Source organism: Topomyia yanbarensis, chromosome 1, assembly GCF_030247195.1.
Source record: "Topomyia yanbarensis strain Yona2022 chromosome 1, ASM3024719v1, whole genome shotgun sequence".
In the NCBI taxonomy this organism is placed as follows: Eukaryota; Metazoa; Arthropoda; class Insecta; order Diptera; family Culicidae; genus Topomyia; species Topomyia yanbarensis.
The window spans coordinates 72,588,078-72,615,692 of NC_080670.1; the positions used below are offsets into that span (position 1 = coordinate 72,588,078).

General features: G+C 35.8%; 1 protein-coding gene across 3 annotated transcripts in view; it reads left to right on the forward strand.

Annotated features, from left to right (window-relative positions):
• LOC131677918 (uncharacterized) overlaps positions 1-27,615 on the forward strand; it is a 122,941-nt gene that overhangs the window by 40,330 nt on the left and 54,996 nt on the right. For 2 of the 3 annotated variants that reach the window (XM_058958017.1, XM_058958018.1), the window contains one exon: positions 21,475-27,001. In XM_058958017.1, coding sequence (XP_058814000.1) covers positions 21,475-26,969 — 5,495 coding nt within the window. In that variant the 3' untranslated portion in view covers positions 26,970-27,001. Of the gene's footprint in view, positions 1-20,161; positions 20,385-21,474; positions 27,002-27,615 lie in introns of those variants that run through there. The other variant, XM_058958019.1, reaches the window with a different exon arrangement.

Genomic DNA, 27,615 nt, shown 5'->3' on the forward strand with positions numbered 1-27,615 from the left:
TTATTCGCAAAAAACCTGCTGTATTTTGACAAAATCGCCTATATCTCAGAAAGTAAACAACATCAATCAAAAATAATAGTGTCAAATGGCAACGTTAGGCCTTTCATTTGAAACTAATTCCATTAAGATCGGTTCAGCCATTGCTGAGATAATTATATGACATTTTGTACATACATACATACACACACACATACAGACATTGTCTCAATTTGTCGAGCTGAGTCGATTGGTATATGAGACTCGGCCCTCCGGGCCTCGGAAAAAGTTTTCAAAGTTTGAGCGAATCCTATACATTTGTTTTGTAAGAAATGTAAAACCTGTACTAAATTCTAAATTTGTAAATTTGTCCTACATGTATGTTTACATCACTAAAAGAAATTAAAAAAGACTGCATTTATCTAATGCTGTCAGCAGTGCACTCTTCAAGGGGAGCAATATGGGTGCTACATCAATATTATTCCCAACTCAAAGCAATATGGGTGCTTTCTTCATCTTACCAAAAATTCTAGGAAATGGTTATATCTGGGGAATGAGCTTCAGGGCATTGATTCATTCTGGGTAATGCTTTTCTGGAAATGGGTGCATTCTGGAATATTGTTTTCTAGGAATTGGTGCTTTCGAGGAAATAGTTTTCTAGATAACAGTTCTTTTTGGGAAAAAAAACTTCGCTGTTTTAGTTTCTGGGGAATGGTTTTCGGGAGAATGTCGAAGAACCAACAAAATAACGAATGTGAATACCTGAAAAATGCGCAAAAATTTTGACTGTACAGTGAAGACTCGATTTTATCAGCACCCGATTTTATCTACCCCAGATTTTATCAGCTTTTTGACCCGATTCTATCAGCTTCATATGAAAATTGATAGCTGGTAGTTTGAGGGGCTCTAGCGGACGAATCAAGTTGAATTCGAGTGAATCCTGTCTTGAGCATATTTTTCTTATCTTAGAAATCCAAAATATGCAATATTTTTTTTTTAAATTTTGCGCTGCAACTTCCCTTAAGGGGGTCTTTAAGGGAAGTTTAAGCTAAATAATCAGGAAAGGCTATGAGGCTATATCTAGGGACCAAAAAGAATATTTTAAGAGATTCGGTGTGTGTGTATGTTAACCATATTAAGTCCCACTGTCCAGCAGCGGTTTACAGAAAAAAGTTATTCCATGTATTTATATACATACCTGCAAATAACTGGGTTTAGATAGGCGCTAGCAAACCGCCTTAATGTAATGTTTGTATCAAATGGATTATAACACTACAATAAGACTTTCGACCCCTGTAATAAACCGACATGTATTTAGTGTATTTAAGGGGTTATATACAAAGTTGGAATTCAAAAAATCGAAAAAATTATTCAATATTCTGAAAGTACATAGTTTTGAAAATATCTGCGCGAAATTTTCAAATTTGCATTGAATTTTTGTTTAAAATTTTGAACACCAAAAAACTCAATTTTCAACATGTTTTTGCAGGAAAAAAAATTATTGGGAAACCGATCCGTTCAAGTACACCACAATACATTTTTCTTCAATAATCTTTTTACTTTTTTGACTTCTGTTGAACGGTTCGGCTTGGAGAGCGTTCACCGCAAACCTCTGTCAAAAAACGCGCTTGAGGGGATAGGCCATAACTCCATCAACCTTGAATATTTTTTCAATTCAACCTGTTTTTTCGAACTTCGATAGTACTACTAACGAACTGTCTTGCGCTTTTGCAAATAAAATTTGCATAAAACAATTTTAAAAAATCACGAGCTAGCTCACTTTTTCGCCATACCTTTGTATATAACCCCTTTTGAATATAATTGATATATATATATATATATATATATATATATATATATATATATATATATATATATATATATATATATATATATATATATATATATATATATATATATATATATATATATATATATATATATATATATATATATATATATATATATATATATATATATATATATATATATATATATATATATATATATATATATATATATATATATATCAATTATATTCAAAAGGGGTTATATACAAAGGTATGGCGAAAAAGTGAGCTAGCTCGTGATTTTTTAAAATTGTTTTATGCAAATTTTATTTGCAAAAGCGCAAGACAGTTCGTTAGTAGTACTATCGAAGTTCGAAAAAACAGGTTGAATTGAAAAAATATTCAAGGTTGATGGAGTTATGGCCTATCCCCTCAAGCGCGTTTTTTGACAGAGGTTTGCGGTGAACGCTCTCCAAGCCGAACCGTTCAACAGAAGTCAAAAAAGTAAAAAGATTATTGAAGAAAAATGTATTGTGGTGTACTTGAACGGATCGGTTTCCCAATAATTTTTTTTCCTGCAAAAACATGTTGAAAATTGAGTTTTTTGGTGTTCAAAATTTTAAACAAAAATTCAATGCAAATTTGAAAATTTCGCGCAGATATTTTCAAAACTATGTACTTTCAGAATATTGAATAATTTTTTCGATTTTTTGAATTCCAACTTTGTATATAACCCCTTAAATACACTAAATACATGTCGGTTTATTACAGGGGTCGAAAGTCTTATTGTAGTGTTATAATCCATTTGATACAAACATTACATTAAGGCGGTTTGCTAGCGCCTATCTAAACCCAGTTATTTGCAGGTATGTATATAAATACATGGAATAACTTTTTTCTGTAAACCGCTGCTGGACAGTGGGACTTAATATGGTTAACATACACACACACCGAATCTCTTAAAATATTCTTTTTGGTCCCTAGATATAGCCTCATAGCCTTTCCTGATTATTTAGCTTAAACTTCCCTTAAAGACCCCCTTAAGGGAAGTTGCAGCGCAAAATTTAAAAAAAAAATATTGCATATTTTGGATTTCTAAGATAAGAAAAATATGCTCAAGACAGGATTCACTCGAATTCAACTTGATTCGTCCGCTAGAGCCCCTCAAACTACCAGCTATCAATTTTCATATGAAGCTGATAGAATCGGGTCAAAAAGCTGATAAAATCTGGGGTAGATAAAATCGGGTGCTGATAAAATCGAGTCTTCACTGTACAGTCAAAATTTTTGCGCATTTTTCAGGTATTCACATTCGTTATTTTGTTGGTTCTTCGACATTCTCCCGAAAACCATTCCCCAGAAACTAAAACAGCGAAGTTTTTTTTCCCAAAAAGAACTGTTATCTAGAAAACTATTTCTTCGAAAGCACCAATTCCTAGAAAACAATATTCCAGAATGCACCCATTTCCAGAAAAGCATTACCCAGAATGAATCAATGCCCTGAAGCTCATTCCCCAGATATAACCATTTCCTAGAATTTTTGGTAAGATGAAGAAAGCACCCATATTGCTTTGAGTTAGGAATAATATTGATGTAGCACCCATATTGCTCCCCTTGAAGAGTGCACTGCTGACAGCATTAGATAAATGCAGTCTTTTTTAATTTCTTTTAGTGATGTAAACATACATGTAGGACAAATTTACAAATTTAGAATTTAGTACAGGTTTTACATTTCTTACAAAACAAATGTATAGGATTCGCTCAAACTTTGAAAACTTTTTCCGAGGCCCGGAGGGCCGAGTCTCATATACCAATCGACTCAGCTCGACAAATTGAGACAATGTCTGTATGTGTGTGTGTATGTATGTATGTACAAAATGTCATATAATTATCTCAGCAATGGCTGAACCGATCTTAATGGAATTAGTTTCAAATGAAAGGCCTAACGTTGCCATTTGACACTATTATTTTTGATTGATGTTGTTTACTTTCTGAGATATAGGCGATTTTGTCAAAATACAGCAGGTTTTTTGCGAATAACTTTTGAAAATTACAATATTATCCAACATTAATAGAAAGCTTGTTAAAATACCTTTCTAACAAGCTGTATATTGTCTAAATCCGTGCACGAGCGGCGGAGATATTAAACATTTTGTATTTTCAGTCCTCGCTTGCCAATTTCCACTAACTAAAAATGAGATTGTTTCATACAGAGTATTGCTTTACTGGTGTTTTAGGGGCAAAACTAAACCGATTTTGAATATCGGGGTATGAAAACACATCTACGTGATTCAAGGAATTCGATGTCGAGAACATTTTGTGAATTACCTTTATAATAAATTAACTATTTCTCAAAAATCAATATATAAGATCACTTCAAAAACAAAATAATGTGTTGATAAAGAAACAGTGAGTTCTAGTATTTATCCCTTGGATTAGGCATTGCGTTCAATCGTGAGGTAAATGTTGGATGGTATATCAATACAAGGATCAACAAGTAATTCACCTAGTAGTGAGATAAAATATTTCTCATATAATTATACTCGTGGCGTCACCGAAAGCAACTGTATGTTTGAAGCCCAAAAATCTAGCGAAAATTTAGCTCTTTTCCTTTTACAACTCACATTAAATATGACAAGAATGAAAGAAATCAATATATCATAATAATATACCTATAAAAATAATGTCACTGCATTAACCATCATTTGCCATTCCTCACACGCCCCCCCCCCCATCTCTTCTCTCTCTCTCTCTGTCTCTCTTCTATCGCATCTATCTAGCTATTTCTGTATCCATTTCTAAGTTGTGTGATAATCTGCCAATCTGAAATATTTATTAATTGTAATTGCGAAGGTTTGAGAAAATAAAACTATTTTTTGTCTGCTGCTACATCAACTCAATTTTAATTCAATTATATTCAAAGCCTGTATCTACACTATAATTAAGGAAATTCATGGCTATACCCGAAAAATATTTGGCTTAACTGGGTAATATGAAAGTTTGACGATGAAAATTTTCAAAAGAAATATTCCACTATTCGTATCTCTATTGAATTTTGAATGAAATATATGCTCAAAGACTGAAAGCTGAAGTCAGCAGGATTGGTCTTGCAATCAACGTTTCGAAGACAAAATACATGAGAGGAAGAGGTTCTAGAGACGACAATGTGAACCTCCCACCCGAGTTCGGATTGACGGTGACGAAATCGAGATGGTCGACGAATCCATGTATTTGGGCTCACTGGTAACCGACGATAATGATAACATCAGAGAAATTCAGAGACGGATCTTGGCGGGAAATCGTGCCTACTTTGGACTCCGGAGGACGCTCCGGTCGAACAAAATTCGCCGCCGCACGAAGTTGATTATCTACAAGACGCTGATTAAATCGGTGGTCCTCTACGGCCACGACACCTGGACTATGCTCGTGGAGGACCAACGCGCTCTTGGAGTTTTTGAACGAAAGGTGTTGCAGATGGAAGACGGAACGTTGCGCAGGCGAATGAACCATGAGTTATATCAGCTGCACATTCGTTGTATTGGTACGAACTTTCATGAAAAAAACGGATCAAAGACCAAAAATATCCACAAATCAGATCCAGGAAAAGAAGTCTCCCAAAGTACCCACTCTCGATGGGGGATGCAACTGCAATGTGTCTTCTAACTTATCGTCGTCCATATCTGGATATACTGAGTAGTTTGAACCATTTCTTTTTCACAGTATTGGTCTGTATAGGACTTATTTATCCATATTTTCTGCACGAGAATTCCGAACGAAACAATATGAAAGCTATAAGGATGAATGGAAAGAGACTGCATTGCAATCAACTGAATGCACGGCTTTTATGCTATCGACATAGCCTAGACATTTCACACTATTTACTTCAATGCAAATACAATTTTTGAAATATCTACCTGTCTCATTCACGAATCGCATTCTCCCTGTCGTTCTCTGTTCAAGGGGCTTGAAAGCACATGTGACCTTGTCTCACTTTACTATATTCAATTGCGTGTTAAAATACTGGACCAGTAAATTCTATTCTGTACATAAATCTTTTTTTCGGGAATATGTGACCAAAAAGTAAACTTCGAATTCCAAAGCAAATTGAACGTTCCAGGTTCCTGATAAATAATTAAGGTCCAACAATAAAGTAGAAACACCAGATAATCTTAAAACGACGCCGTCAAGTAAAGAAGCATGAAAACAAAAAGAATAAAACCAAAAATGATGGAAGCCCTAGAAAGTCCATTGCATATTTGTTAGCCTTTTCTCAGGAGATGGGATTTTCACAACATTTCAAAACTTTTTGATACAATGGTTCTCAAATTCGTACAATCCGGTTTATTCATTTTCTTAATTCAACAATGTTTTTAGCTTCAAATATATGACCGTTTCATTTTAATTAATTATTTCATTCCGCATCTTTTTATTCGTTTTGTTCATCTGCGTTAATTTTACTTATTTTATTCGTTTCATTCTTTGGATTCACTCTGATCAGTTTATTCTTTTTGTGCATTTTACTCATATCATTCATTTAACTTATTTTATTCATTGTTTCATTGTATGCATTTTATTCATTTTTTCCAGTTTATTCATTTTGTTCAGTTTCTTCATTTTAATAATCTGACTACTTTTTCAGTTTCAATCATTTCATCAAAATAATTTATTTGATTCAATTTATTTCTTTATATTAATTTATAACCTTTTACCATTGTTCAATTTTTCATTTTAATCAATGCATTTAGTTCTGCCAATTTTTTTCTTTTTATGCATTTTATCACTTCAGCTCATTTTGTTTATTTGATTCGTTTGTTTTATTTATGCATTTCATTTATTTTTTACTTTATTCATTTTGTTCATCCATTCTTTTTATTCATTTGATCCATTTCATTAATTTGTTTCATTGTATTCATTGGATGAATTAAATCAATTTAATTCATTTGATTAATTTGATTAATTTGATTCATTTGATTCTTGTGATTCATGTGATTCATTTGATTCATATGATTCATTTGATTCATTTGATTCATTTGATTCATTTGAGTCATTTGATTCATTTAATTCATTTAATTCATTTAATTCATTTAATTCATTTAATTCATTTGATTCATTTGATTCATTTGAATTCATTTGAATTCATTTGATTCATTTGATTCGTGTGATTCATTTGATTCATATGATTCATATGATTCATTTGATTCATTTGATTCATTTAATTCATTTGATTCATTTGATTCATTCGATTCGTTTGATTCATTTGATTCATTTGAATCATTTGATTCATTTGAATCATTTGTTTCATTTGATTCATTTGATTCATTTTATTCATATCTTTAATTTTATGCATTTCATGTTCAGTTATTCGTTTTATTTCATTCAATTTGTTAGTATGAGTCAATTTATTCTATTACTATTTCTAAATATAATCTTAATTTTTATTTAATAACCTAATCTAATTTGATTCGTGTATATTATAATTTTGGTTTACATTAATTTTTCTACTTATTTCATGAATTTTATTATTTCATTTTTTGCTTTACTTTTTTATTTCGTTCGTTTTGTTGATTTCTATAATTTATTCAGTTTATTCGAGATTTTATTCGTGCAAGACTAGAAACTGTTTTCATCCCACCTCTAGTTGGGTGCCTACTTCTCGTGAGTTCTGCAAACTAATCCAATAGTGAAATGTGTGAAAAATGTCTCATCTCACTGCAAGGTGGATTAAATCGGTTTCTTAATTTTATCAATTCGGTTTAGCCAGTCCTTTATGTTATTGTACGATAGCTTGTTATCCTGAAACAATTTAATTTACTCTCTTAATTTCATTACGTTTTAATATCGTCTTATTTTAATTTGAGCTAATTTGATGTATTTATTTTATTCATTTGACTTATGTTAATCATTCTATCCTTTTTATGAATAACTTTTTTATTTTAAATTTTGTTTTGCATTATTATTTTTCTTTAATTTATTCAGTTAATTCGAAGCGTTATTCGTGCACATCTCACATCTAGTTGCTTGTAAATTTAGCGTGTGATCGGCAAGCTAATGAATAATACAACAGTGATATGTGTAAGAAATGTCTCATCTCACTGATAGGTAGATTAAATCGGTTTTTTTAGCCATTTGGCAACAATCATCGAAAACGGTGACCCCTAGGGACAGATCACTCTAGGCATGTATATAACAAATTTGCATCAAATTAGAAAATATGCAGAGATATCCAGATATCCAGAGACGTTCTACAAAAAGCCGAGTCGCTTGTGAATATTTTTGCATGAAAAAATTACAGAATGGTATTGAAATGATACATTATAACACACAAAAGTTTTGGTCAATTCGCTTAACCCGAAGTACTAAACAAAATTCGCAAAAAAAATCGTTCCATTTAAGCCAATATATTCTGATTCCTGATTACCCCCCCCCCCTTTACGAACAAAGTCGGCTAGTATTTGTAACATTCAATGCGATGGTGGTTTTCGTAACAGGGTATGACGGGTCACTGAACTACACAACGAAGACTAGTCTCTTGTAGAGATCAGAACAGATAGAAATAACGAACACGAGGTGACGTCATGTCTAGCCAACGCGAAGATACCAGAAAATAAACATGGGAAACACAAACCCAAGCATTATAAAATTTTATGAGCTCTGCTCTTTAAAAATAGCAAAATGTATACACAAAAAGGCAAAGGACCAAGGGACTGAAACATACACAGACGCACTAAAACGACACGAATGAAATGTAAACACCCCTCTTTGCTTGAAGAACCTATGATTTCTACACTAAGGCAAAACGCATAGCGAAATTCATAAGATTTATCTTATGATGAATAGAAAAGTAACAAAACTATGTTTTCATAAGATTAATATGAAAAACATACGACTTTTATGATTGCCTTAACATTTTATAGGTTATGCCAGTCGTACGAATTTCATACGAACATCTTATGATTCTCATAAAGATAAGAGAAATGTATAGTATTGTCTTATGATAATTCAAAGATACCTTATAGAACATGAAATCATAGCAAACCGATTTAACGAAATAAATGCCGTTTCATAAGATAATCTTATGATTTACATACGTGCTACTTGTGGCTAAAAATTATACGATATTCCTATGAAATTCGCTGTATTTTTTGCCTGAGTGTACTGGTGTAGCTGCCATATGTATTTACTGCTAACGCTAGTTTAAGGCTCAAGTTGCCTTTTTTGAGCATGTGTTAGAATTGAATGCTTGGTAGTATGCGTAGGAAAAATTGTGTTCAGCTTTGCCACCAGATGATCCATTTAAACCTTTTCAAAGCTCTAAAAGAAGAATATCAGTCGATTTATTAGATCATCACGATTCAATTCTTACATAATGCTGGAAAAATCATCGGCTTAGCTGAATGGTGCTTTTGAAAAAGTGGCTGTGATTTTTTCATTGCGCAGTTGTGTTGCGTATCCCAGCACGGTGTGGTAGGGTGCGGCCACAATTCAAATCAAAAATATATTTAAAATGACCGTTAAAGCGGATGAAGAATTGTTTTCGAATGTTAGGTCTGTTAGTCTGTGGTTCAAACCTTCTAGAAATCACTCGATCTTCGCGATAAAGCTGATACGTTAAGATTGATCTGTTCGAGGATCTGGGGACAGTCGATGTTTGCTAGCAGAAGCAGAGATGCCAGATTTGAAGATTTGTCTTCATTTTGAAGACATTTGAAATGTTGTGAAGACGAGTCTTTCATTTTGAAGACATATTTATTCGGATGTCTAACTGACTTCTAGCCAAAATCACTAATTGAGTCAGAATCCTGGCCGTTGATGACAAATGAAGACATTTTCTATAAAATGTGAAAACATTTGAAAAAGATACCTGGTATCCCTGAGCAGAAGTTTAGCATCCAACAAAGCTCTGGCCGAGCTACGTCTTCGTACGGCGGTAAACTAAAATGATTACGCATATAACAGTTTTAGCTTTCACCGTGAAAGGTTGTGTTTGCTAGATAATTGTAACAACCAGAGCTGTGCTAGCCGTAAATAAGCTGGAAGAGAAGTTTGTGTGTCGTATCAGTGACTGGTGCTGTATTGGTGCGGAGGCAGGCAGCGTTGTCGGCTGCGAGACTGGTCGTTTGGTGGTGGTGCCACACGAGAAGCTAGTGTTGGTGCGGAGAAAGCAGCGCAGGGTGCGAGAACGGTCGTTTGGTGGTGGTGCGACATGATAGCCGAGTGTTGGTGCGGAGAAGCAGGCAGCGTAGGTTGCAAAGTTTAGCGGCCCTTAGGGCCGCTTTACACGTTCAATATTTTTGTCAATACACAGTATTGACGATATTACTTCAATACGTTAATCCCATTTGAACTGCACATCGTCAATACTTCCATTACACATACAATACTTTTGTCAATACTCTCTAGTATTGACAAAAATATTGAACGTGTTAGGGCCGCTTTACACGTTCAATATTGTCAATACTAGATAGTATTGTCAAAAGTATTGTACGTGTAATGGAAAAAATATTGCCGATGTGCATTTCAAATGGGATTGACGTATTGATGCAATATCGTCAATACTGTTTATTGACAAACATATTGAACGTGTAAGGGCCGCTTTTAACTACTCCACGGACTGTTAATATTGATGCAAGAGGTTCCCTGGACCCGCAGGTAAGCGGCGGTCCCACCTGGCATCTCACTTTATCATCACTCACTCATCTGGCCAGATGATCTGGGCTAGTGCAGATACGGGATTTTGTGTATTTGTGTACCTAGCCACGCTGCGTAGTAGGGGAATATCCCTGGACCAACACACACAGGTAAACAGCGGCTCCTTTTTGGTAGTTGGGATTGCGCTACGTTGGATGTGGTCTTGGGATACGATTATTTTCTTTTTGGTTAAGCTACACTGTCATCAAATTTAGTACACCCTGGTTTTTTACGCGGGGGATACGTACCGCGTTAACTGGAAACTCCGCGTAAAAAACCCGCGTTAATTGGAAAATCCATGTAAAAAAACGCGCTAATTAGAAAATCCGTGTAAAAAAACACAGCAAAAGACTTAGAATATTTTTGGAAGTTTTGTTTGCGCGGATTTTGCAATTAACGTGATTTTAGCAAAAATATTATAAGTCCTTTTCACGGCAAAATACTTGAGCCCAGAAATTGATTTTTGACGCCATTTTGAAATCCAAGATGGCGACTTCCGGTTTAGTAAAATACGCTATAACCTTTTCAATATGGGTATTTTCGGAATGGTCTTGATGAGTAGGTGCCAAAATTTGGTTTTGAAGCCATTTCGAAATCCAAGATGACTTCGGACGCCGATTGGTGGAATCGGTAGCGTGGCGCGGCGGCGCACACCTCTAATCAAAATGGGTTTTTTTAAATAGTTTTGACAAGTAGGAGACCTACAACCTGCTGAAATGCAAACGATCTCGCGTTATTTACGATAGTGATTATATGTTACAAGATCGTTTACATGATATTTTCTCAAAAGAATTGAAGTTTTGATTTTTTGACAGTATGATATGTATAAATTTGAAGTTGAAGTGGAGAACAAATAACTTTAATTAAACGGTTGAATTTACTTAAATTTTAGGAATGTGTTTAATTTGAATTAATTCAAACTTACAACTCACATCACATTCTTCACTTTCTCTTCTCACTTCCGTTCTCGCCGTACTCTACTGGATGAACACATAAAAATATTTTGCGCTTCGCTGGTTTATGATAAATCTTAAATATTCGAGAAAATTTTGGATGATCACCCAGGGTTTTTAGGCGGGAGATCCACGTCAATCCACGTAAACCGGAAGTCGCCATCTTGAATTTGAAAATAGCGTCAAAAATCAATATCTGGCACCTACTCGTCAATACCATTCGGAAAATACCCATATTAATTGGGTTATGAAGAATTTAGTGCAACCGGAAGTCACCACGTGGATTTCAACATTGCGTCAAACATAAATTTCTGCCACCTACTTGCCAAAACCATTCTAAAAATACCCATATTGATTGGGTTATAGCGAATTTAGCTTAACTGAAAGTCGCCATTTTGGATTTGAAAAACCAATTTCTGGCACCTACTACTCAAGACCATTCCGAAAATACCTATATTGATAAGGTTATGGCGAATTTCGCTACACCGGAAGTCGCCATCTTGGATTTCAAAATGGAATCAAAAATTAATTTCTTGCAAGCACTCCTCAAGACTATTCTGAGAATACCCATATTGATAGGGGTATAGCAAAATTCGCTAAACCGGTCAAAATGAAATAAAAATCAATTTTTGACACCTACTCATCAAGACCATTCCGAAAATACCCACCCAAGTAACCAAGAAGCATTATAACATAGCCTAATATCTGCTTTAGATCCACATATAAAGCTGTCCTAAAAAGCCATGAAGCCCTAAATACTTATATAATGCTGCTATTATGCCAGAAAAGGCGAAATATAGTGCTATTACTGTGCAGAGATTGACAGCTCGTTTCTTCAGTACTAATGCTATTATATAGCAAAAGCGTACAAATGTCAAATTTGAAAGCCTTATATTGGCACTACTAATGCTATTAAAAAGCTTCAGTTGGTTGTCATTGTCCGCCATGGTTTTAAAACCATTACTTATGTTTCCTTTCGGTATGATGAGCAAAGAGGAAAAATTTTAAAATAAAATATTCTGTTTAAAACCGTAATTGACTCTGTTCTAATGCATTGTAATGAATATCCTTAATGGGTTTTCGTTCTCACATGATATGAATGTTTACGAAAATTACCTTTAGTAAGTCTCGAACTGAGGTACCTTGCCTCGTCCTTCACGGTAAGTGCGCTGCGTTTGCTTCCTGGACTATATTGCATATGTTCGATTGAAATGAAATATGCCGAATATAATCTTCAAGAAGAGTTGCATAACAAATAAACCCACAGCATTACAATAGCGTTATATCATCTTTTTGTTTGCTCTATATTGGCATTAAATGCACTTGTAAAGCTTACATGCTTTAAAGATTCTTGAAGCATGTACGCGTTATATCAGCTTTATATACGCATATAGAGCAAGCTATAATGCTATATGTCGGCTGTGCAGTTATGCATTATTGATGCTAATATAGAGCTTTATTGCGTTGTTAATGCTGTAATGGAGTTTCAATGCAACATTAGTGCAAATGTATAGCCAATATAGTGCAATGGCTTAATGCTTATGGTTACTTGGGCATATCGATTGTATTATAGCGAATTTCGCTAAACTGGAAATCGCCATCTTGGTTTTCAAAATGGAGTCAAATATAATTTTCTGGCATTTACTCGTCAAGACCATTCCGAAAATACGAAATTGATTGGGTTATAGCGAACTTTGCTGAACTGGAAGTCGCCATCTTGAATTTCGAAATGTAAAAAATCAATTTCTGGCACATACTCCTCAAGACCATTCTGAAAATATCCATATTGATAGGATTATAGCGAATTCCACTAAACCGGAAGTCGCCATCTTGGATTTCAAAACGGAATAGAAATCACTTTTTGGCTACACGGTTGCGTTTCGGCTTCGCCTCATCAGAAACCGACACTAACTTTTTGTCGGTATAGATTAGCGCCGGCTTGACGCAAATCCCTTAAAACTAAAACACACTTTGTGTTTCAATCAAACAACTGATCAAACGTGATGTCCCGTCCGAGCAGAAGTTCTGTTTATGCCGATGAGACACACTGAAGTCGAAACTTGTCTTGGCTTAGCAGGCCTATGCGAAAGCACTATGCTATATTTCACCCTAAGGAGGAAAATTGGGTAAACTCCAAAATTTCTCACAAGGGCGAAATTTTTTTTTTTGGTAAAACCAGTCTGCACTTGAAGGGCACATTTCCTTATTTGTTACACTGTTGCATTTCGGCTTCGCCTCATCAGAAACCGACATCAGAAATATAGCATAGCACTTTTTGGCACCTACTCCTCAAGACCATTTCATATTGGTTGGGTTATAGCGAATTTCACTAGACCGGAAGTCGCCATCTTGGATTTCAAAATGGCGTCAAATATCAATTCATGGCACCTACTCATCAAGACCATTCCGAAAATTCTCATATTGGTTGAGTTACAGCGAATTTCCGTTGCCGTTAAATATCAATTTATGGCGCCTACTCATCAAGACCATTCCGAAAATACCCATATTGGTTGAGTTGCAGCGAATTTCGCTTAACTGGAAGCCGCCATCTTGGATTTCAAAATGTCGTCAAATATCAATTTATGGCACCTACTCATCAAGACCATTCCGAAAATACCCATATTGATTGGGTTATAGAGAATTTCGCTAAACCGGAAGTCGCCATCTCTGATTTCAAAATTGCGTCAAAAATCTATTTCTGGTACCTACTCACAAAAATATCCATACATACGAAATTTTTGGTTAAAGTAAGATTGTTCCGCTCTTAGCAAAAAAAACAACCAACGAATAATCATCAAAAGAAAAGTTTTCCTTTTAGCTATTGAAGAATAATAAGCAAAATAAAAGTTCTATTTCCAAACTAAGAGCATGCGTTGGTTGTTTTTTGCTAAGAGCGAAAAACTCTTATTTTTACCAACATTTTTTCTATGTGTATTGATTGGGTTTTAGAGAATTTCGCTAAACCGGAAGTCGCCATCTTGGATTCCAAAATGGCATCAAAAATCAATTTTTGGCAACTACTCATCAAGAGCATTCCGAAAATACCCATATTGATTGTGTTATAGCGAAATTCGCTAATCCGGAAGTCGCTATCTTGGATTGCAAAATGGCGTCAAATATCTTTTTCTGGTACCCTAAATGGTTTAGATGCCATTCCGAAAATACCCATATTGTTGAGGTGCGGATCATAAGGCGTCTTCCAGACCCGTCTCTTCCATCTTTCTCAAAATCTTCTAAATCATTTGCATTCAAAAGAAATTTTCGCAAAAACCGTTTTAATTGTGAAACTCGCGCAAAAAAAACTGCCAAAATTCTTCTAAGTTCCTCTGCATTTAAAAGAACTTAGAATATTTGTTCATGAAAAGTCTAATTCTTTCGCATTCAAAAGGACAAAAGTACTGCAAAAACCGCGTTAATTTGAAAATCCGCGTTAATTGGAAAATCCGCGTACAAAAAACCTCGTAGAATACCGCGCAAAAAACCTGACTGTACACTTGTATATTAAATTCAGCAAACGAAATATAGTTACAAGAAATTCACTGTTAGATGAATTCAAAGCGTTTTTATTGTCAATCTACTCTGTGTCGAATTGTGTGGAAACAGTAATCCATAATATCTATTGTTTTATTATTGCTTGTAGTATAAATACGACTGTTATTCCCAGCCCGGGGACAACTTGACAGCTCCCATATATTGAGCTCCTAAGCGAATTTTGTGGTGATTTGGTGATGTCATGGCGGTTCGAATGGAACAAAATTTACAAAAGGCGCATCCCATCTATTATTTTCTATATCTGTAAAAAATGAACAATTTAAGCATTTCTATCACCAAATTTATGTCGCTCTTCAAATTAGAAACTGTTCATACCTTAACAGAAACATAGATTCCATTTTGGATCTACAAAATCCAAGAAAAATAAATCGATTTTCAGGAATACAAGAAAATGGCTTTCAAAATCGAGCCACTTCCACTTATATTGAAATTTCCGAAAATCTTCGGGATCGAACCAACATGAAATCCTCCGGTAGACGCCGTTCAATTAGTTTTCTGTTGGGCTGGAACTGAGTAATATGCGAAATGAATTCTGAAGGGATCAGTACCAAAACCATCGCAAAATCTTTTGGAAAGAATTATTGCAAAAGTCGAACAAAACTCTGGCAAGAGTCGAACATAATTGTATATTCCTGGCAGTATTATTGCTAAAACCGGGCACTACCGGTTTGCTGCCAGAATTCTGGTAAAAGCGCACAAATTCTATCCAAAACCAATTTTGCTAACTGTGTAGAAAATCCTACATATTTCGTTTATATTCCCAAACGAAATTCTAGAATTCTTGACGTTCTTAATTAATTTGAAATAAGATGTCATATGTTCACGAATTGTTAGGCTTGGTGATTTACTTTCATTGGCCAAAATGATTTTCATTCATATTTCTTGGGCAAAAAGCACAAATGATTTACCGATTACATACATCACACAACAATAAAACAAAAAAAACGACTTCCAGTTAAATTTATAATAAGATTTATGTACCTTGCTGACAGTTTCCAGTACAGACACTTTATATAACAGACTAGCGGAGAGAAAAACAGAAAAACTAGCAACCATGGATGTAAACTGGCATCACGGAAGCCCCATAAGCTTTGCATGGGCTTCCTCTTACACTCCCCCTACAAAAACCCTCATGCTCGTTTGGCTGCACTTTTTGACAGTCCGTTTGGCTGCAATTTTTGACACTTCGCTAGTCTGTGTATAAAGTGTCTGTAGTTTCCAGTTAGGGATAAATTTATTCTCAAATAATTGTTTTCTTTATCCACATTTTGGAATACGCTTTTTCTAAATGTTGTTCTTGCTGCATTGACGGCGTTCATAACACACGTAACGAAACACGCTTTTCTCTTGAAACAATTTCGTTTCGTTGTTCGTGGTACTCGTACGGAGAAGGCATACTAGCGCCACCATCAAATTAGTGGTACATATATGAAACAAGCAATATCTGTCAAGTTGTCCCCGGGCTGGTTATTCCTAACCGGGTTAGTAACAGACAGGCATCACAGGTACACGGAGAACTTGCATTACTTAGCAGTAGGTAATCTTAAATCTATGCATCCTACTTCCTCCAACGAAAAACAAATGAGAGAAAAGCCGATCTTAGTCAAAAATAATGAAATTTTCCTCAAATGCAACTAAACTTCATCCCATTAATTTTGAGTTAAAAAATCATTCCCTCTCTCTTGTTCTCCGACGTCGAAATAAGTAGAGCTCTTCAGGTAGAGTCGGGACAAGATAATATTAGATGAATTGGCAACCAGTGCCCACTACCCACAAAGAAGAAAGTTTGGCAACGCTTGAAAATGTTCAGCACTCATGTGTATACTTTAAGGCTAGTTTACAGTTCGGGAAATGGGTCACGGGATTTGCGTCGGGATTTCATCAGGGAAAATTTCCCGCCGAGATCTCTCCAAACTGTCAAACCAAAAACTCTGCTGCTTCTTAAAAATACAAACAGGATCAAACTTGCAGCGAATTGCAAACCCTATAAAAATACTATTTTCCCTGTCGGAAACAATTTGTGTTGAATTCCGTGATGTTTCCCGCGGTTGGGTTTACACTTCAGGAAAACTGTCATTTTTGTGTAGACTCCTTTCCCGTCATGAGATTTGAAATCCCATGCTCCACTTATAATATACACACGGACCCAAATCCCGTGGCACATTTCCGAACTGTAAACTAGCCTTTAATTGCGAAAGTCAAATTAAATTGCAAAATAATTTTTGTTGTAATAAAGTTTAAAGCTAAAATTTTCTTAACATAAACTTGTAAATTTAAATCTTTGAGTTGAAGTCCTTGTCAGCTTCCGGGTGTTCCGAACTAATGCCGAAAGATTGCAGATTTACAGTTTGCTCGGTATTGGGTCTGCACTTTCTAGGTTCTATAAACACCTGTCGCGCGCCTATCTTCCTCTGTGGCACACAGCGGATGTGAAATCTTCTCCGAAGCAGTCGACGTTTGATATCTTTATTCCACACAATTTGCTTTGCGAGGACTACTACAAGAAAATGAGGCTTTAATTTAATCTTGCTTCAAATTCAACTATAAAGTAATTACGTTAATTACCTGTCCGATTTGATAAATTTTCGCATTTGATTGCAAAAACTAATCCTGGACTACATACACTTTATATAACAGACTTGCAGAGAAAAACAGTAAAACATGCAACCATGAGTGGAAACTGGCATCACGGAAGCTCCCATAAGCTTTGCATGGACTTCTTGTACTTCCCCTCTTAAAACCCTCATGCTCGTTTGGATGCACTTTTTGACAGTCCGTTTGGCTGCAATTTTTGACACTTAGCTAATCGGTGTATAAAGCAGAGTCGAAAAATGTTTTTTTCGTTTACCAAAATCTGACGAAAATGACGAGCGAGCGATGCTACTTTCTAAACCACTAGAACATTACGAAACCGAAAATGAGACAACGGCCTACGACAAAGCATGCGGGTAAATTCAATTTCATTATTTCCTCCACACATTCGACATTGACACACATTGAGAACGACATTAGTCTCTTCGATATTGCACATAGCGCTGGCCAAACGAAAAGAAACTAATAACGATATTTATTTGCCGTTGTTCGATTTGGGAGAATTACAAGCTAGCGATGATATTGGACGACTGAAAGGGCAGTGGTGTGCGTATTTCCTGTGTTTGCGGCGTTCTAGTTGCATTTTATGATGCACATTGCTATAATTTCATTTAATGAAAATAAAAATCAAAATTACTGATTTGAAATTTAAATAAGATTGAATTTTCGTATTGTCATAGGAAAACGAATGTCACTACTTCTGCTACTCGCTTCCATAGAATTGAAAGAAGAAGGGGCGTTGCCTTTATTGTTTTGCTTTGTGTGAATTTAGTAACGAAGGAGGCAGCGAAAAGACGAAGGTGAATTCAGTGAATTTCAACGTTCATTGAATGGGTATGAGAATTTTAGGCCCTGGTATAAAGTGTCTGTATCCTGGACTAAATTAAACCTCCGGCTTTGGAACGAATACCAGTTTTAAAAAGTTTTCTTTTCTCAATGGTATTTACTTTTTACGCATTTTCGTTCGTCAATGACATACTTGAAAATGCATAAAAAATACTCTTGGTTCGTAACTATAATTCAATCACTTTTTGATGTTATAGCCATTTACTCGAATATGTGCAAAACGCAGACATAAAATGAGTATTCGATATTTACGTGATAGAGTGTGGCCATGAGGAAGAAAAAAAGACATGACGTATCCAAACGAACATGAAATTTGACATAATCACAATAGAAATACGTCAATTTTCATGCTTATTTAGATACGTCATTTGTTTTCTTCTTCCTCATGGCCACACTCTAAATATCATGAAAATATCGAATACTCATTTCATGTCTACATTTTGCACACTCTAACTAGACTGCTCTAGTCCACACTCCTCCCCAGTGAGCAAATTTTCTGGCAGAGACCGCTCTGGTAGATTTCTGTAAGTTTTGGTTTGGCAGACCTGTCAGATTTCTGCGGGCATCCTGTCGGGTTAGTTGAGCTAGGGCGAACTTGGTTTCGCTCGCGTTTTCTGGCAAATTTTGACAGGAACCGAGCAAAACCCTGGCATAACTCGGAAATAAACTGTGCAAAGATCCTGGCAATTCCTACCTGGTAGAACATAGCACGAATCGAGCAAAACATCTGACAATGATGTGGCAGGAAGCATGCAGAGATCTTGGCCGTACATTTTTGACTGGATTCTGGATAAAAGTGAGCAGCATCGGTTGGTTTAACCGCTTCTGGCAGAAACGGTTGTTGCATTTGAGCGAATTCGTTACCAGAATTCTCGCACAAAATTTGCCAGAAAACTCGAGCGAAATCAAGTTCGCCCTAGCTCAACTAACCCGACAGGATGCCCGCAGAAATCTGACTTACAAAAATCTAGCAGAGCGCCAGAAAATTTGCTCACTGGGAAATAAAGACAGCAGATTAAAATTACCTACTTATAGGTAATGGAATTTAAGTGTGTATTTTTTACCTAAAACTGCTTTTTCGCGTTGCATATATCATGTGTACATATTTTCATTTGGAAAGCTTTCTCCGCCGCCGTCCAATACAAAAAGCTTCTTTTTTGACAGACACATAAACATGGTTGCCAATATACCCGATCAGAGTATTCAGACTATGGCACAATACTCGATAAACATATGATTACGGCTTAAAAGCCAACTGTCAAAATTATCTTTGAAAGGAAATTCCGGCGAACTGTTACTGACCGAACACAGTTCACAGCAGTTAATTAAAGAGAAAGCTTTTCCCTTTTGTTTGCTACCAACATCTGTGATTGACGAGTGACGGTTTGTCCGGAATTTCCTTTCAGAGAGAATTTTGACAGTTGGCTTTTAAGCCGTAATCATATGTTTATAGAGAATATTCCTGATTTTCTTGAAATGGCGAACACGGCGAACATCGAGAAAAAAATCATTTTTGAACCATTGTCAATTAAACCATAATAGTAGTTGTAGTGTAGATCAGCAAGTGCTAGTGAAATTAAACATTAGTTTTCTAAGGCAAAGGATTGATTTTTTCCCAAATTAAGCACTCCTAAATACAAAATGTAAGCGCGATATTTTAAATATTCTGGCATTTTTGTCTCGAGTCACGAAAAAACTAGAATAATATTTTGCAGCTTGACTTTTAGATTTTCTTTAAAACTACTGGTAACCCTGAATCTCAAACACATTTTTATCCTTAGCTCAATATGTGATTGCTTAGCCAATTATTGAATATTATGCGATTTGCCGAAAAATATCAAAAAATACCAACCGTATGTAGCATAATCATGAATAAACTTAAAATAGTTGTTTGGCTGTTAACTGTAATGTGTATTTGTCTGTATTATTACAAAGCAACCAAAAATTATTTTCGCAGAGAAGTTGCTTGCAACTTATGACTGCAAAGGTAAGTTATGTGATGATTTGATAATTTCTGCGTTACACAGGTAATCATGATTTATGTTTTACTGAGTATGAGAAAAATATTGGTTTCGAATTCATGGAATAACATACAATCACCCAGTAGAATATCGAAAAAGGATTGGAATTCTGACTGGTTGCCTCCTGAGTTCCAGCTCAAATTACAAGTAACTCAACTGTTGAAATCGTTTATGCGGTAAATTTTTACTGTTTATAAGCCAAGAGTCGGCTACGAAGTCTATTGAAAATAAAAGATAAATTCATCCATACAAATAAAAGGGTGGACGTTTAATGGAGCAAGATAAACTCGGACATGACAGGTTAATTCTACTATCCTGCTGACAAAATATAGAAAAAGTATTTTACGGCATTAGCAATGCATCTAACATGCTTAATGATTTTAATGCCTCTAATAGGTATATTAAAATTTTGGTCCAGTACGAAGAGAAACTGGAAGTACTTCGGAAAAAACAGAAAATTGTTCCTCTATTCCTGTTGTTTTCAACCTTTTCATCCCATTTACCCCTTTTTCAAAGATTTATCATTGTTCCCAATCCAATAAAAAGTCGAATACAAGATATTAGATAACTATGCTCCAAAGAAATAGCGAATTGATTTTTGACTTCACTGCCCATAATCGCAAGGCAGTCCCATGTTTTATGGGATTCCCTATCTACATGGGACTGACTTACGATTATGGGCAGTTCAGATACAGGGCAAAAATTAATTCGCTATTCGTATCGACACGTTTAGTTAGTTAAGTTTTATCCAACATTTTTAATAGTGAACACATTTGATTAATTTATTGGTATTTGTTCAAGTGTCATTCAGTTGAAAACCACTGCTTTATTCTCTACTTCTACTTTATCTTCTGATAGTAAGCAGGAGCAAGTATTACAAATTTTGCTCCTGTTCGGCAAAATGGAACAAACCTTTTTCTATCTTAAGGCATTTGGTTTTCTATAGCCGCGTATAGATTTTAAACACGTATATGTAAATCTTCTGTTAGAATTTTTATTTATTTATTTTTCAGTAGTGTACGATTCCTTTTTCATTTGTTTTTTTTTCTCTTGCAGAACACTCAGAGGAAGTAATCTACGACCACATGTCAACATTTGGCAACATAAGCTTTATATTGAAAACAGTCACCGTCACTTATATCGTATTTGAAGAATCATCTGCCGTTGGCGCTAGCAGCCAGTGTGATTACCTGGATAAGTACCCAGTAACAATAAGATCTGTTTTAGATACAACCGCTGGGGCGATTGAATCTTGTATCCTTGAACAAATAGAGCAGAATAATAGCTTGCTGGTTGAGGAAACCCAGATCAACAACTTCATGCAATTACTTGATATGGAAAATCTAGATGAATATTTGGATCTGGATGATAAGGAGCGGAGTTGTAGTATAGCAGACAAACCACTATTAGAAGTTGGAAATGAAGAAATCATTGCTACTGAAGAAGAAGATTTACAGGAATCATTTGATGATGCAGATGTAGATGCGATTGAAAAACAAGCATTACGGAAACAACATCACCACAGCATGAACAGGGACCAAGGTGCTGTGTTAGTGGACAGAAAGACAGTGCAACTGTTGAACTTGACAAATAATTGTCTGCTTTTGTCTCAGTTACCTCAGTTGAACGTGATTTTGCAAGACTACAAAATAGCAAACTCGAAACTACATGGTAACATACAGTCAAAGAAAAACATGACTAAATATCATCCTAAAACTACAAAGTCTAAAAAAACCTTAAAAGGCTTCAAGAAAACGAAAAACGCAAGCCCTACGACCGGCAAGACGGTGGTGAAAGTATTGAATGACGACAATAGAGATCTTGTTAAGCAAAATGAAACATCTGATTGTACAAACTTAGATCACAATACAAATACTAAGAAGAAAAGTACAGTAAAAAGATCCAATGCAAGTTTTTTGAAAGCTAAATCTGACAAACACTCCAGAAATGTTCAAGCAAGTTCTTTCGATGTCGTATCGACAAAACAAGATATCAAGGAATCGGTGGTTTGTGCTGTCGAAAAAAAATCCGCTGAACACAAGCATAACGATGTTAAAAACATGTGCACTAAAATCATGGATGTATCTACGGATAGTCCTGGAACTGAAACCAGTACTTCATTCTGTTCTAACTCGATAGAAACCTTTCGAGATTCCACCAAAGAACCCGAAACCCTGGAGAAAGACAATATTAAGCTCGTGGACAGTACTGCGCATCCTATAGTAAGCAATGATGAACCATTAAAACATGGAAGAAAAGCTTACGTCGGTTTGCAAAAGCTTAATCTGATGGACACGGATCATATTTCGCTTGCTAGTCTATCGAGTAAACCGAAAAATGAAAATAACATGAACAAGCGATTTGTGAAAAGAAAAAAATCAATTGAGCATGTTATTAATAAAAGTAAAAAACTGAAGTCAGATTTGAGGTCGAGCCGTGAAAAGACAAAAATGAAAGTCGACGACGAAAACGACATACCGACCGCTGAAGATTCAAGCAGCGTAAATTTCAACAAAATCGAGCAAACTAGCCTTGTTCAAGAAGAAATACATGTATTGCCCGGAGATATAGAGAGATTGGTGGATAAAGAAGTTGTTAATCAAGAACGCAAACAAATAGAAAAATCTGAAGGGAACTCTCCAGTCATCGAGGTTGAATCGGCTGGAACATATTTTGCTGGATATATGATCCAATCGAACACGAACGTAACGTTAAGCGAGTCCGCTCCTGAAATATGTAATGCGGTTGAAATTGGTTTGAATGAGTCTTTGATATCCGAAGACGAAGGTCTCTTAGTTATTGATTTGCCAGTAGAGATGACGTCGCAGTCAACAGTAACTCCATTGGAAGAAAGGTACAACGCAGAAGGTTCATTTATTTCAGTTGACACCAAAAGTGCCGCAGTGCTTGGTCAATTGGTACAAGATCAGTGTCGCATTAATCTAAATCATTTACCTCGCTTGAAGGTAAAACTAAAGCGACTAGATGCCAATGATTATAAGTTATCGAAAATTAAAGAGCATCACAATCATAAACCATTGGAAAAAGTTGTATCAAAAAAAGTTACGTTTGATACACCAGTCAAAAGACGAGAAGAAAAACTACCAGAAAAACCACGTCAAACTGATTTGGAGAAAATCGACAACAAGTTTCTGCCTGCTGGATCAAAACTTAAATCACAAGCAAAAGCTAAGTCTAGGCCGGAAACTAGTCACAAAAACAAACATGTTCCAGTACCAGAACTGCCTATTGAACTTAAGGCACATTTGAACACAAGTTTCAAAATTCCCAAGAAAAACGTTGCAACCAAACAAGTGTCAATAGAACGGAACCCTAGTGAATTAGATTGTTTGCATCGTGATCAAAGCGATAAGGAAAAACAGCGAAAACGGTTCCAGAAAGAGCGGCGAAAATGGGAGAACCGCACGGGAGGAAATGGTCCTCGCGAGAGAAATCAGAACAGAGCCGAAAATCCACCTCGCGCGATCACTCCAGACTTTTTTGATCCATTTGGCGATGACTCACCACCGCAACCTGAATCGTTACCGACACAAAATGAAAGTAGTACGCATCAAAAGACAAAACCTACTATGCAAAGGGAACAACAAAGCGACAAGATTGTCAGTTTCCAAGAAATTTGGGGTCTTCCCCCCGAGAGGACCGAGGTGTGGGCTAAAGAACCGAATCAGAGAACTGCTATCATATCGCGAAAGGAACCTGTGAATTCATCACAAGGAAATGCATTTGCATCAACGCAACGAGATGACAGCATCAATAAGAACACTATTGATTCCGGCGAAAGCTGGTCACCGGGTGTTCCCTGTATACGATCCTCAGCAGCAACAACTGGTATCAATGAAGATGATGCATGTCCTCCAGCAGTTTTGGGAGGTCGAGCGAGCGAAGCTAACAATTCAATTAATAGGGTGTCGTCAATGACAAGCAATACTATTAACGATGGAGAATCTTGGTCACCTGTAGCAGCAGATAGAGATGATATACAAGCTATACAAAAAATAACTGTTCAAAAAGTCGATAGAGAATCAGAGCGAAACCAATTTGACACTGGGAGACTTCTATCACCTGTAAGACAAGAGCGTGATAAGACAATAGCAGCTGGTGACATGTGGGATTTGGAGCCGGTGGCAACTAATAAACAGTCATCGACAACACGTAACCAAAATCGAAACCAATCTTTGGGCATTGAAATATGGGCCAGCCAAGTTGCATCATTACCTGCCGAAAAATCAAAAAATCAACAGAGTACTAGAGAGTTTACTCCTGATAATCGGATACATGTGACTGCTGGTTTTGGAGGTATACCGACAAGAAAAGATTACGCAGACCATCCTTCAACAATGCAGGATCGTCGCTCATTTAGCTGGAGATCACCCGATCAGCGAAAACTGGATCATACATTAATTTCTCGGTCACCTAATAAAAGTCTGCGGTGTCATGAGCTGTCTCCTCCTGAAAGAAGAAGCAGTACCGAACGTCGTCGTATATGGAGCCGCGAATGTTCTCCCAATCCTCGAAAACATAGTCGATCTCCGACAAATAGGAGGATAAGAAGTAGAGAAAGATCGCCTATTTCAAAAAAGCGCAGCATTGACTATTCACCGGAAAGAAGAGTTTATGAAAGATCCCTTAGTCCGTGGGCTCGTTCTATTCTAAGATCACCAATTGGAAGAGATAGTCGAAGTAGATCTCCTGTAGCATGCAGGCGTAGCTTCAATCGATCTCCGATTATGGCAGATTTTGGTCAAAATTTTGATCGAAGAATGCATAGTCCAGATAGAGATCAGCGTTTTTGGAATCCAACACCATCACAGCAACATATCTTTTCAGAACAAGGGCAGCCATGGTCTCGTTCCCAACAATCACCCACAATGGAGCAATGGAATCCGCAAAGTGTGGAATGGAATTTGTCACCAAACAGAAGATTGGACAGAACGCACCAAGACGAATTAAATTTCCGGTCACCGCCGATGAATCGTCGGAGTCCCAAAGAACGACTAGAAGCTTGTTCCCCACCTAAAAGTCAACAAATAAAAATTACTCAACAAATTAATAGTGTCAATTCCTGTCCCTGGGCGAAACAACAAAGCTCGCATGATCGCGCTTACAGCCCATCTAGTGCTTACAGCCCATCTAGTGCTTTAGATGCACTGAGCTCTGAAGACGAATGTGATTTTACTAATCCGACGCGTAAACAACATAACACAACAGTTGAAAAGGCTTCTTCAGCAACTCAACGGTTATTTGAAACAATACCATTTCAACTTCCTTTGAGAAATAAAGCGCAGTTTCTTGCAACAGCTGGCGACGAAAACTTGTTAGATTCGGTGTCACCACCTGATGAAACAGACATGGATTACTCAACATGCTTTGATAAACAGCAAAAAATTGCGCAAACGACAACCGATCAAATTTATCCGGATGAATTTGGTGCACAAAGTTCCTTGGCTGTAGAAGAAAAGCATTGCAAAGGAGATATGTTGGAGCAACAAAATGTGCTAGAAAATTTGAAGCATCGAGCAGAGAGACTAAAAAAATTAGAAGAAATGAAACTAGCAAGGCAGAGGCTATTGGTTCAGATAAAATTGGACAATCAAGCCAGCAGTGAACGGGAAATGTTTGATACCGATTCAGTTCCGATAGATTCCGCCACATCGACAGTGCAACATCCTCAGTCAGTGTGTGATGAAAAAATATCACCAATAACTTCACCATCTCTATTAGAGACGGCAGACGCTCTGTTAAGTAACCTCGATTCTTTGCTGAGTCAACCTTCTCAAAATCTTCAAACTGTACAACCTCCTACGAAATCACCGGCTTCAAATGTAGCTGTACCACCTACCCCACCAGTGCCAAATAAAGCCACGCAGCCACCATCTCCAGCAGTAGTAAAACCCGAGCAAGTATCATCCGATAGGTGGAAGATTCCTAGTTACTCTGCGGTGCGTGTTCCAAATATCGATGTGAGTCAACCACCACCACCACCACACTCTAGTAATCCTCTGCTCAATTCGCGTGCAGTAGCTCCAGAGACACAGGCGCCGTCACTTCGCGGTAATCGTTGGTCCTCAGAACGAACTTCAACAAATCCATTTGTTAGAGACGTTGGACGATTCACTCATCCACCTATAGTTCTTGCCCAACCCAGGCAAAGCCTAAGTGATTACACTCCAGAAGAGGAGACTTTTGAATTACTTCCAGCCGAGGAAGTTCGCATGCGAAAAGTCCATGTAAAGCAGACACCCCGTAATAATAACAATTATAATAGTAACGTGCAACAACAGCGAGATCCACGACCAAAACCTGCCGGAAATAGTTACGGCATGTACCAATCGCAAAATAATTTCAATCAGGGCGGTCAGTGGTTTAGTCAAAATCGATCGAATCAGCGATTCAATTTTCAACAACAAAATCGCTTCAATCGCAGCAATCATCAGTTTCCACATCAGCAGAAGAACCGAAGAAAAAAACAATTCAGTAATTTTGACGAAAGTTGTTTCGATATGAATTACTTTGATGGGAATGCGGAGTGAGCTGATTAGAAAGAATCTGAAAATTCTGAGAGGTAAGTTTGAACAATCTTGTTACACTGATAAAAATATGCTTGTAATGCCTATCAGTTTTACACTTATTTTTTGCAATTAGCCGTGCCATATGGATTTGCTGGCACATAGATCTGATTGTGAGTTTGCAAGAAATATATATATAAATATATAAATATATAAATATATATATATATATATATATATATATATATATATATATATAGATATATATATATATATATATATATATATATATATATATATATATATATATATATATATATATATATATATATATATATATATATATATATATATATATATATATATATATATATATATATATATATATATATATATATATATATATATATATATATATATATATATATATATATATATATATATATATATATATATATATATATATATATATATATATATATATATATATATATATATATATATATATATATATATATATATATATATATATATATATATATATATATATATATATATATATATATATATATATATATATATATATATATATATATATATATATATATATATATATATATATATATATATATATATATATATATATATATATATATATATATATATATAT